General features: G+C 43.8%; 1 protein-coding gene across 1 annotated transcript in view; it reads left to right on the forward strand.

Annotated features, from left to right (window-relative positions):
* Positions 1-14,207, forward strand: part of Helz (helicase with zinc finger) — a 154,959-nt gene that overhangs the window by 17,070 nt on the left and 123,682 nt on the right. Inside the window, exons 4-5 of the mRNA XM_059272014.1 lie at positions 11,542-11,769; positions 14,172-14,207. Coding sequence (XP_059127997.1) covers positions 11,560-11,769; positions 14,172-14,207 — 246 coding nt within the window. The 5' untranslated portion in view covers positions 11,542-11,559. The remainder of the gene's footprint in view (positions 1-11,541; positions 11,770-14,171) is intronic.

Genomic DNA, 14,207 nt, shown 5'->3' on the forward strand with positions numbered 1-14,207 from the left:
TATTACTAGAGTCCAGTTGTTAATAGTTTTTTACATTTATTGTTTGTGTGTGTATGTATATATGTGCGAGTGTACATGCATGTATACATACATGTGGGCAAGTGCGTGTCACAGACCAGAGGACAACTTGGCAGGAGTTAGTTCTCTCCTTCCACCATGTGGGTTCTAGAGATTGAACTCAGGTCCTCAAGTTTGGCAGCAAGTGCCTTTATCTGTTGAGCTACCTTGTCAGCCCAGTTTGAGACAGGATTTCATGTAACCCAGGCTGGCCTTGAATTTTGCTCTGTACTTGATAATGTCTTTGAACTTCTCATCCTTCTGCCTCCACCTCCTGAGTGCTGGGATTACAAACTTAGGCCACCACACCTAGTGATGTTTTTTAAGTAAAAATAGGGTGGGCATGGTGGCTCGTGACTTTAATCCTGCCGGTCAGGTTTCTGTGAGTTGGAGGCCAGCCTGGTCTACATTAGCAGCGAGTTTCAGGGTTTCAAAAATAATCAGTAGATTTCATGACTTAATTGTTTTTTTTTTTTTTTGGTTTTTTCGAGACAGGGTTTCTCTTGGTAGCCCAGGCTGGCCTCGAACTCACAGAGATCCGCCTGGCTCTGCCTCCTGAGTGCTGGGATTAAAGGCGTGCGCCACCACCGCCCGGCCTTATGCTGTCCTTTTATTGTTGTGTTTTCCCTGGCTTGTCAATGTGACCATACAGTATGCAAACTTTATGACTGCTTCCTGCTTTTTATTATTAATACATTTATTTATTTGTTTGTTTGTTTGTTTGTGTTTGTGTGTGTTTGTATGCTCTTGTGTGCGTGTGTGCATGTGCTTGTCTGATTCGGAGGTTAGAGTATAACTTTTGGGTGTCAGTTCTTCCCTTTCATCATGTGGACTCTAGGGATTTAATTGAGGTCTTCAGGTTTGATGGCAAGTACCTTTACCCACTGAGCCATTGATTTCACTCAAGTTGTTGTAGGCTGTTCTTTTTCACTGCTGAGTAGTTTTCCACTGTGGGAATGGTACATTTTATTCACTGCTTCACTGCTGAAAGACATTTGCATTTCATTATTAGCAAATCTGAATAGAGTATCTGTAAATAGTTTTTATAGGTTTTTGTGTAAATATGGTTCTGTTTGTCTTTGGGTATCTGGATAGAACAAGGGTTGAGACATGTATGTCAGTGTGTATGTGCATGTGTATGTCTGTGCACACGTGTGGAGGCCAGAAGATGACAGGTGCTGTCGTTCTCTGTCTGTCCTTTAGAGGCAAAATCTGTCCTGAACCTGGGGCTTGTGTTTTCCTGGCTAGGCTGGCAGCTGCAAGCTCCAGAGACTTTCCTGTCTTAGCTTTGTGTGGAACTGAGGTTATAGGCATGCTCCAGACACCAGGATTGATATGTACACACCAGGAAGCAAACTTGGGTCCTCTGGAAGAGCTGCAAGTGCTCTTAGCTGCTGGGTTGTCTCTGCGGCTCCCCTCCCAACCTTTAAACTATCCAAGGAAGTGTGTTTGATAATCTAATCCTAGCTTTGCTTCTCATTTCTGTGATGGATGTTGAGTTTCTTCTTGTATTATTATTATTATTATTATTATTATTATTATTATTATTATTATTTTGGTCTTTTTGTGACAAGGTCTCTCTGTTATGTAGCCCTGATTGTCCTGGAACTGGCTGTGTAGAGCAGGCTGGCCTTGAACTCACAGAAATTCACCTGTTTGCCTCCTGACTGCTGGGATTAAAGGCATACGCTGTCATGCCTGATTCTTCTTATTGTATAGTTTTTCTTTTTTCCCTTCTTCTTCTTCTTCTTCTTCTTCTTCTTCCTCCTCCTCCTCCTCCTCCTCCTCCTCCTCCTCCTCCTCCTCCTCTTCTTTTTTTCTTCAAGACAGGGTTTCTCTGTCCTTACTGTATTTTTAATTATTTGTGTATGTGTGTGTCCATATGTGGGTTTGTGCATGTAAGTACAATGACTATGGAGGTGGTATCTTGCTTCTGTATTAATTACCTGTTTATTGGGATGAAAATCATTCCTTTGTCAATAGGTGAAGTTGTCACAAAGGATGATATTTTAGTTTCTTTAACAATAGTACTGAATTTATTTTATAATTTGGGGGTTTTGTTTGTTTGTCTTTTCAAGACAGGGTCTCACTTTACCTCTGGCTGGCCTGGAATTCTATGTGGATCAGGCTGGCCTTGAATTCAAAATTCCACCTGCCTCTGCCTTCCAAGTACTGGGACTCTACATTTTTTTTTTTTTTTTTTTTTTTGTTGTTGTTGTTGTTGGAGCTGAGGACCGAACCCAGGGCCTTGCGCTTGCTAGGCAAGTGCTCTACCACTGAGCTAAATCCCCAACCCCTCTACATTTCTTTTTAAAGATTTATTTAATTTACTGTATGAGTGTCTTAGTTAGGGTTTCTATTGTTGTGAAGAGATGCCATGACCATGACAACTCTTATAAAGGGAAACTGTTACACGAATCCTAAATGGTCTTAGAATAAAAACCTGGAGCCAGATATCAGGATGAAAGTTGAAAGATTCGAGAAGCAGAGCAGGCCACAGCCACCACCTCTTAACTCACCAACTCCTCAGCCTGAAAGAGCTGATCTTGTCTACATGAATCCTCAGACTGAATGCCTCTGAATCCTCAGCCAAAAGGGGGTCTGAGTTCCTATCTTCTCGCCTTATATTCCTTTCTCTGCCCAGCCATATCACTTCCTGTCTCAACCTTCCTAGCGCTGTGATTAAAGGTGTGTGATCCCAAGTGCTGGAATTAAAGGTGTGTGCCACCACTGCCTGGCTCTGTTTCTCTTTTAGACTGGATTAGTCTCATGTAGCCCAGTGTGGCCTTGAACTCACAGAAATTCAGATGGATCTCTGCCTCTGCCTCCCTAGGATTAAAGGTGTGTGTCACCACTATGTGACATCTCTGGCTAACTCTGTGGCTGGCTCTGTCCTCTGATCTTCAGGAAAGCTTTATTTCTTAGATTAAAAACAATATATCACCACAGAAAAGGTTTAATTGAGGTGGTGGCTTATGGTTCCAGAGGTTTAGTTCATTATTGTAATAGAGAGCATGGCAGCATGCAGGCAGACATGGTGCTGGCTACATCTTGATCAGAAAGTAACAGGAAGTAGACTCAGGCACTGGGTGGTATCTTGAGCATAGGAAACCTCAAATCCTGCCCACACAGTGACACACTTCCTCCAAGGCCTTACCTACTCCCAACGAAGTCACACCTCCTAATAGTGCCATTCCTATGAGTTTTGGGGGCCAATTACATTCAAACTACCACAATGTGTGTTTTGCCTGCATGTATGTAATTGGAAGTAGAGTTATGGATGGTTATAAACTGCCATGTAGGTGCTGGGAACTGAACCTGGATGCTCTTAACTTCTGAACCATCTCTCCAGCTGGACAGTACTCAGAGTACATTTTATTTTACATAAGCAGAAATTTCTAAAGTTTAGGGAAATTGCCACTGCCAGGTATTATTTTAAGCTCTTTACAGATAAACCCTAGGAAGGGGGAGGTATTAGTGGTTTTATTATCCATTTCTAGGTGATAAATTGAGGGACTCAGGTTAAGTCACTTGCTCCAGGCCACAGGACTAGTGAGTTGCGGCAGGGTGGTGAGCTTTTAATGTGGGGCCTCTGACTCAGTCTGTGTTCTGTATCACTGAGTTGTGTTCTTTCCTGAGGACAGACTTTAGCTTGAACAATATTAGTTTTGCCTTTATTGCTACTTCTTTTTATAGTATTTGTCTAGGTATGGGCTGTGGGATTTGGGGGATGATTTACTAATTGGTATCTGTGATTTGTCTATTTTCTTTCCTGTGGTTCTGGGGGTTTATTTTAGGACTTTATTAATGGTATGGCAGATACCTGCCCAGCCCTCTTGTTAATTAAAACTTTTTAAAAAAATTTATGCACAGACACAAAAATTAAAATATCTGTAGCTGAAGTTTTCCTGTGTCCCGCCTGGTCCTCAGTCAGGAAAAATCTCACCCACCAGTCCCACAGCCACTGGACCCAAGTAAACACACAGAGGCTTATATTATTTATAAACTGTATGGCCACTAGCTCAAACTTATTACTGACTAGCTCTTATACTTAAATTAACCTATAATTCTTATTTATGTTTAGCCACGTGGCTTGGTACCTTTTCTCAGTTCTGCCTTCACATCTTGCTTCCTCTGTGTCTGACTGGCGACTCCTGACTCAGCCTTCCTCTTCCCAGAATTCTTGTCTGCTTCTCCTGCCTATACTTCCTGCCTGGCTACTGGCCAATCAGCATTTTATTTATCAACCAATCAGAGCAACACATTCACAGTATACAGAGCAACATCACCCATCATTTCCCCATTTCTGTCTAATCAAAAAAGGAAAGTTTTAACTTTAACATAGTAAAATTACATATAACAAAACAGTTATCAAGCAAGAATTACAGTCATAATATCTAGTCTGTTTGTATTTGACAAAATTAAAATATTCTATCTATAATATATTTGTGAGTCTAAAGTTTCATATCTAATTTATCTTTTATCATAACCAAGGAAAATTATAATTATAACTATTTAGTCTTCAACTACATCAAAGACCCCAGAAGGATATACTGTTACCTAAGTAAACAGGAAGTGCATTGTAAGCAACTTCCAAAAATTCTGGAAATGACAGAGACATCTGGCTATCTGGTAAGTTCTTCTGCAATGTTGGGGTATCCATTCTTTAGGCTACAGGCCTAGAATCTTTTAGTTGCTTCTTCCTGTGTCCTGTAGAATATTTAGTAGTTTCCTCTTTGAAGCAGGAACTTAAAGGACCATCTTGCCTTGCACAGTTCAATGGTCACCTTCCTATGGGTCCTGCATGTCCACTCCATACAACATTTTGTCAGTCAGTCCAGGCAAGAGCAGCCTCTTGCCCAAATGGCTAACTTGCCATGAAGAAGATAAACTCCATATGGAGTGTCTTTGACGCCCATCATCTTCCTTGAAGTGATTTGTGCTGCCAGGAGCAGACGTGTCTCATTGTCTAGAAAAGTCTAGGTTTTTTTTTTTTTTTTTTTTTTTTTTTTTTTTTTTTTTTTTTTTTTTGGTTTTTTTTGAGACAGGGTTTCTCTGTGCAGCTTTGCGCCTCTCCTGGAACTCGCTTGGTAGCCCAGGCTGGCCTCGAACTCACAGAGATCCACCTGGCTCTGCCTCCCGAGTGCTGGGATTAAAGGCGTGCGCCACCACCGCCCGGCAGGTCTAGGTTTTTAAAACATTTTAAATGCCATATTTTGTAGGTCTTTGAAGTATTTGAAGATTACCTACCTAATTGAATTATATCTATGTATACCTAGAAAACTTAACATTACTATAAGTTTGACTATCATAGAAGACTAATTATTAGTCTGTATTTCTTAATTATCCATTACAATTTCAAATGAGCTACAAAAAAATAATACCTTAAACAAGAATAGAAATATACATACAAGCCGGGCGGTGGTGGCGCACGCCTTTAATCCCAGCATTCGGGAGGCAGAGCCAGGCGGATCTCTGTGAGTTCGAGGCCAGCCTGGACTACCAAGTGAGTCCCAGGAAAGGCGCAAAGCTACACAGAGAAACCCTGTCTCGGAAAAAAAAAAAAAAAAAAGAAATATACATACATTATAACAAAATTATCTTTAAATTTGTATCAATAAACTAAAATCCATTTTAAACAAGTTGTTGCCCTTTAAAAGTAGATTCAATAATCTACCCTTTCACCGGATCATATCTGTATCCTATCCCCCTTTTTTCTTTAGAAAGAGATTTACTATGACCAATAGCAATTTGCAACCAACAATCGAAACAAAGACAAACCTCTATATTTTTTTGGGAATGTGGGTGTAGTGTTCTAGGTTACTTCCTGCTGATAGGTGGTACTGGTAGTCTTATGGGGATCCTGAGAAAATTCGAGATAATGGTCAATTCCTGGGAAGACTGGCTATAACCTTCGTTGGTAGGTACCATCTGTTAAGGTTCAGGAGATCTGGCTTGATCAAATCTGATCCATCATAACCTGGAACAAATCCATAGCCTCTTGCTTCCTGACACAAAAGCAGAGCCTCGTTTCCAAAGCAACATATCCTTAGATCTAAATTTTGAAGTCAAGATACCTTTAAAATATACATATTAGATTAACTTAGCAGCCTTTACAATCAAATGTCTCTCTGTAGTTAAAAATCCCAAAGACAATTTAATCCACACCCTCTATGTGATTTCTATCTTTACATGGCTTATTTTTTATATTACTTTTACTTTCTCTTTAAAGACTTTATTTTTTAAAACTTTCTATTTCTTTATATAACTGTCTATATTCCTTTTCCTTTCTCTTCCAAACCTACGTATATTTTTATACATATTATAAACCGTTTAGAGGTTTATTTTATCTGAACCTGTTTTATTGTGAATCTATTGCTTCAAACTGCAGTATTACTAGGACTGAAATAGCAGCTTTGGCTGCTGGCTCCGCCCACCTCAGCTTTTCAACATGGCAGAACTACGTTTACTGCCAGCTCTGGGGGAACCATGCTCATCTCTGACTCTGTGAAGCAGTGGGTCTGTGCTTCCATCCAGCAGCATGTAGCTCCAAAACCTTTTCTTTCTCCCCCCCACCTTTTTTTTGGGGGGGGGGGGATATGTACTAGCAAAGGCTAAATCTACCACTCAGCACACTGTGCACTTGGAGATGCCTCTGTGTACTATGGTGGGAATATGCAGCCATGCTGCTTAGCTCCTGGCAGCTGGTGGTTAGCTCCATCTCACAGGCAGCAGGCAGGAGACTGTGAGACTAGGAAGCCCAGTGTGGCTCCGTTTCTGTGCATTCAGAATCTTTAAACTTTCTTAGGTCTATATGGCTCATAAATCTTAAAAAAAAAAATAAATAAAGGCTGGAGAGATGGCTCTTGAGTTATAAGTCATACTCTGTGTCAGAAACCCAAACACTGGGCTGAGAAATGGTTAGGTGGTTAAGAACATTTTTTCTGCTCTCCCAGAGAATTGACTAGGGTTCAGTTCCCAGAACCCACATTGGGCATCTTACTACCCCCTATAACTCCAGTCTCTGGGTTCCAACCCCTCTAGCCTCTGAGGGTACCTGCATTCATGTGTGCACAAGACCCTCATGCACATAATTAAAAGTAAAATGTAAAAATACTTTTTTTTCTAGACAGGGTTTCTCTATGCAGCTTTGGGTAAAAATTGCATTTATTTAGGTTAGAAGAGAACTTTTCAGGGACTCCTTCCAGCATGTGGGTCCCAAGGATCAAAGTTAGTTTTGGCCTCAAGCACCTTTACATTTTAGCTGTCTTGATGTCCCCTCTTAGTTACTTTATTTTGAGATAGTGTCCTTTTTTTTTTTTTTTTCCTCTTAAGACAGAGTTTCTCTGTGTAGCCTTGGAGCCTGTCCTGGCACTTGCTCTGTAGACCAGGCTGGCCTCGAACTCACAGAGATCTGCCTGCCTCTGCCTCCCAAGTGCTGGGATTAAAGGCATGGGCCACCATGCCCAGTTTAAGATTTTTTATTTTTTATGTGCATGTGTGTTTTGCCTGTATGTATGTGTATCACATGTGTGCAGTGCCCATGGAGTTCAGGAGAGGCATTGGATCCTTGGGAACTAGAGCTACAAATGGTTGTGAGCCACCATGAGAGTACTGGGAACTGAACCTGGGTCCTTTGGAAGAGTAGCAAGTGCTCTTAACTGTTGACCCATCCCTCCAGCCCCTGTAATGCTAATCTTATGTGTAGTGGAAGAGTAACTATAACAGTACAGAACCAAGCAGGTTTTGTTTTTGTTTTTGTTTTTGTTTTTCTGGACAGGGTTTCTCTGTGTAGCCTTGGTTGTCCTGAAACTCACTTTGTAGACTAGGCTGGCCTCAGATCCTCCTGCCTCTGCCTCCCAAGTGCTGGGATTAAGGCTTGTGTCACCACCACCAGGCTACATCTTTGTTTTTTGAGACAGGGTCTCAGAATGTAGCCTTGGTTATCCTAAACACTTACAGATCAGACTGACCTTGAACTCACAGAGACCTACCTGCTTTTGCCTCTTGGGTGCTGGGATTAAAGGCATGTGGCACCAGGCTGGATGGGGTGCATGCTTTTAGTTCCACCACTCAAGAGGCAGAGGCAGGGGCTGGAGTGAGGATTCAGTGGTTAGGGGTACTAGCTGTTCTCCCAGAGGACCTTGGTTTGATCCCCAGCACCCACACAGCGGCTCAAAATTGTCTGTAACTAGTTTTAGGTGATCAAACATACACCCTCTTTTGGCCTCCAGGGGTACCAGGAGAAATTCTCATAAGCATGATGATGATGATGGTGATGATAATGATAATGGCAAAGGCAGATGAATCTCTGTGAGTTCAAGGCCAGCCTACTCTACAGAGTGAATTTGTGGTCCATTAGGGCTACATAGTGAAACCCTGTCTCAAAAAAAGTTTGAGAGAAGGTAAGGAAGACACCTGACATTGATCTCTAGCCTTTATATGCATTTACACACGCGCGCGCGCATACGTATACACTCACGCAAATTCCAAATTGAAGAAATTAGATGGGATATTGCAGCTCATGTACTACTTGTATTTGATAGATGCTGACAAATACTGATACTGTCTCTGTGATTCTTCTTACCGTTTCTTTGGGGTGTGTCTTCTATAGTACTGACAGTTTGTAAGTTGAAGGGTATACCTGCTTCTGATGCCTCTCATCCTGCACTGCTTATTGAGAACACACCCTGCACAGCTTATTGAGGGCAGATTGTCAAGACTGGAGCTGGGGATGCCAGCCAAGAGCATTTTTCTAGGCTGAGGAGGTAGGAGGACAGATAAACTCCATAAGGCCAACAGAGAGTGTGGAAGGTTTACAGAGCAGAAGCAAGGCTAAGAGAATTGAATAAGTGAGGTTGGCAAGAGCTGGCATTGAAGCAGTATTGTCACTTCTTTATAAATAATTTATTTGTTTCTATTTTATGCGCATTGGAGTTTTGCCTGCGTGTACGTCTGTGCGAGGATGCCAGATCCCATGGAACTGGAGCTATAGACAGTTGTGAGCTGCCATGTGGGTGCTGGGAATTGAACCCAGGTCCTTTGGAATAACAGCCAGGGCTCTTAACTGCTGAGCCATCTCTCCAGCCCCATGGCTGTCACTTCTTACAGTTAGGTCATCTCTGTCAGGTTTCTGTTGACTGAATTGGGAAAAGCATGTTTGAATGCTGTTGTGTATTTTACTTATTATTATTACATGTATGTATCATCTGTGTATATTAGTGTGAGCACATGCCATGGTGCACAGTCAGATACAGCTTTTCGAGTTGTTTCTGTCCTTCCACTGTGGGATGCATGGGTCAGACAAGATGTTGGGCTTCCCCAGCCAGTACCTTTCCTGGCTGAGCCAATCTGTTGGTCCTCTTACTGTCTCTTTCTTGAGGTGTTTGAGCAGTTTCTCTCTCTTTCCCCAGTCTTTTAAATAACTTGTGTATTAGTCAGGGCTCTCTAAAGGAGCAGAACTGATAGAATGAACAAATACATATGGACTTATAATGGCTTACAGGATGTTGTCCAAATAGCCCAGCCATGCTGTCTCCCACGGAAAGGTCAAGGGTCCAGTCATTTGTTCAGTCCATGAGACTAGCTGTCTCAGCAGTCCCCGTCTGGTACTGAAGTCCAGGGAAGTCCTGGAGAGCTGCCAGTCTTTAGTTGGGACCCTCAAGAAGTAGGTTCTAACACCAGCCAAGGATTACCTCAGCAGCAGGAGGGACGAACTTGCCTGTGAGAGTGAAGGCAAGTGTGCAGAAGGCAAAGCTTTCTTCTTCCGTGTGCTTTTATGTAGGCTGTCACCAGAAGGGGTGGCCTAGGGTTAGGATGCATTGTCTGACCTCAGTTGATCCAGATTTAGGGTTTATCTCCCACCTCAAATAGTCCAGCCAAGAAAAATCCCTCACAGGTGTGCCTAGCTGCTTGGGCTTTAGTTAATTTCAAAAACCTATTTTAAAAAAGACTTTATTTTTGTGTGTATGGACGTGTGCACAGCTGCCACAGAGCACATGTTAGGTCCCTGGGAGTTGGTTCTCCCCTGCTATGTGGCTCCCTGAGATCCAACTCCAGTCGTCAGGATTCTCCACGGAGCCATCGCTGGCTCTAGGCTCCTGTGCACTCTGAGTGGTCAGTGCTTGCCCTCTTTCTCCTGCTAACCATTCCTCATAGGACTGATACCTGATCGATTACTTCTTTTCTCCTTTCCTTTTTCATAGTCCTGGGAATCAGATTCAGAACCCTGTACATGCTAGCCAGGTGCTCTACCATTGGACCTTTGATAGGTTCCAACTTTGTTTACAACCTGTCTTTCCTATGCTGTCACTGGTGGGTATAACCCTCATTTCTCATGGTATTTCATCCATGATTCCTCCCACCCCTTCTTGGCATTTTGAGTTTAATGTGTGGATGATCCTCTCACTGAGTTCAGTTGAACGCTTCCTTTTTAAATTTTTAAAAATTACATCTATTTGTTTGTGTGTGTGTGTGTGTGTGTGTGTGCTTATGTGGAGGGCAGAGGAAAACTTGTGGGGGTTGCCAGGTCACCCACCAGGTTGTGTGGAAAGCGCCTTACCCGCTGAGCCCTACAGTTCAGCTGAACTCTTTTCTCTGCAGAGCTGGAGTTTGCTCCAGCTGTCACGTGTAGAGTGAACTTGTTGACCTCTGAGCCAGCTCAGGCCTCAGATGGAGTGAGTCTGTCTGATCTTTGTTAACCTGGGCTTTGGCTCCTCTGCTAACTGAGATCCTGGAAAGTGGTGACCTCATGCTCCATCTCTGTGTTTGAGGCTGTTAGCCTAGGGCCTGGCCCAGCTTGAACTTTGCTAGTTTTTTTTTAAGGGTATGAAAAGATCCTATATTATATGGACTTAGATTTTCTGCAACTGCAGAAGTGTAAGACTCAAGAGAGGCTGACACTTGTAGGTTTAGATAGGAAACATTTCTGCTCCCTTGGTCACAAAAGTGGAATCTTCTTTTTATTTGTACTTTGGCATTTACTTGTTTTGCTTATAAAGAATTTGATCCTGGTTGCTTATGGTGGGTATTTCAGTCTGGAGCTTAGTAAAGACATCATAAAATACACGCGTTAGGTTTTACACTGTCCACGGTTGCTGCCATGACCAGAGGCTTGCTGAAGGAGGTGCTCTGCTGGCCATTCAGCTGTGGGAATGGGAATGGGAATGGGGCTAGAATTTATAATTACTAAGTCTTTGTTTCATTCCTTTTTTAAACAAATGCTCTTAAGATCTTTTATTATTTAATCACTCCTCCCCTTTTTTTGATATGTGTACACCTGTGTGTATGTTCACTAAATGTATGCAGGTACCCAAAGGAGCCATCAGATCATTTGGAACTGGTATGACAGATAGTTGTGAGTTGCTCAGGAGCTGAACCTAGGTCTTGAATTTGGGTCCTCTGCGAGAGCAGCGAGTGCTCTTGAATGCTGAGCCAGCTCTTTTCTAAGTTTTTAAATCACACCCATTCTTTTCTCATGTTTAGGATTTTTGTCCCTGAGTCATGGAAGACAGAAGAGCTGAAAAGTCATGTGAACAAGCATGTGAGTCACTGAAGAGGCAGGACTATGACATGGCCCTCCAGCACTGCACAGAGGCCCTGCTTTCCCTTGGCCAGTACTCCATGGCAGACTTCGCAGGGCCATGTCCACTGGATATAGAGCGTATCAAAATCGAGAGTCTTCTTTACAGAATTGCCTCATTCTTGCAACTGGTGAGTGAATGCTGTTGGTGCACCAGTGGAGAAAGCTGTTACGTACCAGTGTAGAATCACATGCTGGTCACTTCCTGTACAAATCGGCTAATTTGGGCCTGAACAGTTTAAAAAAAGTACCTGGTGATTGCTGAACATTCTCAAATGGCAAACAGCTGTTTTTAAACTTTGAAATTGTATTCTGGTATGCTCATTTAATACATTTTTGAGTACATGCTATCTGATAGAGAGATCCCTTCTTCCTGGTAGTGTCTAGTAGAGGAATAGATAGAAACGGTGGCCATTGAAGTAACTCCATATAGGGCCAGCATGCTAAGGAGAAGTGCTTAGGAACCAGGGAACAGCAGTGTTGGAGGTGAGGGTGCTTTACCCAGGCTGGTCGAGGTCAGCCTCCTGAGAAGAAGGTGATAGGAAGGAGAAAAGGGGGTGAACCATGTGGAAACCTGGAGCAAAGGGGCCTTGAGGTAGAGGCAACCTGGCTGAATTTGAGTACTAGCTGGCCAGTGTGAGTAGGGTAGGGGGTGTGAGGGGGAGAGGGGAAAGGTTAGGGCCGGTGGGGTCTTGTGGGGCCTTCTAAGCCATTCAAAGGAGGCTCCAATTCTGAGTGAGGTGGGGAGCTGCTGCAGCGATTGGAGCAGAGCAGTGGTGGGCTTTGATTCAACAGGAATTAGACTGGTGCTCAAAATAGACTATCAAAAAAAGTGAAAGGTGTGGTGGTACATGCCTTTAATCTCAGCACTTGGGAGGCAGGGACAGGAGGATCGCCATGTGTTTGAGGCCAGCCCAGTCTACAGAGAGAGAGTTCCAGGACAGCCAGGCTGTGTAGATAGACCCTGTCTCAAAAGAGAAAAGAAAATAGACTGCAGAGGAATAAGAGTGTCTGCAAGGGGACTGTTGGGGATGTTGGGGACTGTTGGGGATGTTGGAGTGATCAAGGGCTGAGATGGCAGAGGCTCAGTGTTAGTTTATAAACAGAAATGCAGCCTGTTCTGTGTAGAAGTCCAAGGCAGGAGTAGATTTCCTGGCACTCTGAATGCAGGGAGTGGGGAAGCTCTGTCATGTGCAGTCACTTACCCTGACCTGTTTTTGACTGAGCCCTTAGAAAAATGAGGTTTCCTTTAGCTGGGGTGCGAAGGTCGTATGTAGGGGGCAGGTTTGTGAGCTTAGTTTTGGACCTTCCAAGTTTGAGGTGTCATTGAGGCATCTGGCTGGAGATGAAGAGTGAGTGCACATGTGGAATGTGGGAGAGGGAGTAAGAGATTATGGGGTAAGATGTTAGTCAGGTCTCCAAGGAGAGGGCTGAGGACCTGGGGTGATGGTGTCGAGAGGTTGGGGAGAAGGAACACAGAGCATCTGAGAAATAGCTGGGAGTAGAAGGTGAGAGATCCATAGTCCACCCAGCTAGGGGGAGAAAATGAGATTTTATTCATTGTGTCAGTGGCTGCCTCTAGAGATGTGACAGTGTGTGTGATAAATGGAACAGGTCAGTGAACTGTGACTCATCCTGGATGCAGTGGAGGTCACTGGTGGCCATCATGAGAGTAGCTTCTTTAGATCAGTGGGTGGCTGTCTGACTTAAAGAGAACCTCAGAGAATCAGGGGAGGAACTCCTATGTTTTTCTTCCTTCAGACAGTCCCACTGTGTAGCCTGGGCTGGCTTGAGCTTCCCTATGTGGAGCAGGCTGGCCTCCAACTTGTGATCCTCCTGCCTCTGACTCTTGGATGAGGGTTTACAAGTGTGCAGAGCCAGCTCTGTGAGAAGTTCTGCTACAAGGAGAAAGAAAAAGGAGTCAGTGGAAAAATCGAAGTCACCCTCCCCTCCCAAGACAGGGTTTCTCTATGTAGCCCTGCACATGCAGTCTTGGGACTCGCTCTGTAGACCAGGCTGGCCTCCAACTCTCAGAGATCCGCCTGCCTCTGCCTTGTGAGTGCTGGGACTAAAGGTGTGCGCTGCCATGCTTGGCTCGGTCAGAGTGTAAGTTGGGAAAAATACCAACATGTTTGTTTAGGAAAGAATCAGTGGAAAGGTGTGGGAGAGTAGAAGTGTGGTGAGTGGTGTCCTCAAGGAGACAGATGGTGTCTCTGGGAACAGGTGTGAGGAGAGGGTGCTGGGAAGGAGCTAGACAAAGCTGTAACAGTGGGAAGGAACTCTTCAGTCAAGCCCTTGGCCGAGGTGGTGCAGGAGGAGAGTGTGGCTAGCTAAGGTGGAGGAGTGAGAGTGCTCTGAGAGGGGTGAGGAAGTGCACTGGGGGGCTTGGTTCTGGTGGGGAAGAGGTAACGCTACCTCAGAGATCGTGGGAGTGGGCTCTCCCTGAAAGGGAGCCTGACAGCAGTCAGGGTTCTCCTCAGAGAGCTTTGGAAGTGTGTCTTTTTACCTTGTGTCTTGTCTTTTCTTTTTGTAGAAAAACTACGGGCAAGCTGATGAAGATTGTAGGCAT

Source organism: Peromyscus eremicus, chromosome 8a, assembly GCF_949786415.1.
Source record: "Peromyscus eremicus chromosome 8a, PerEre_H2_v1, whole genome shotgun sequence".
NCBI classification, from domain to species: domain Eukaryota; kingdom Metazoa; phylum Chordata; class Mammalia; order Rodentia; family Cricetidae; genus Peromyscus; species Peromyscus eremicus.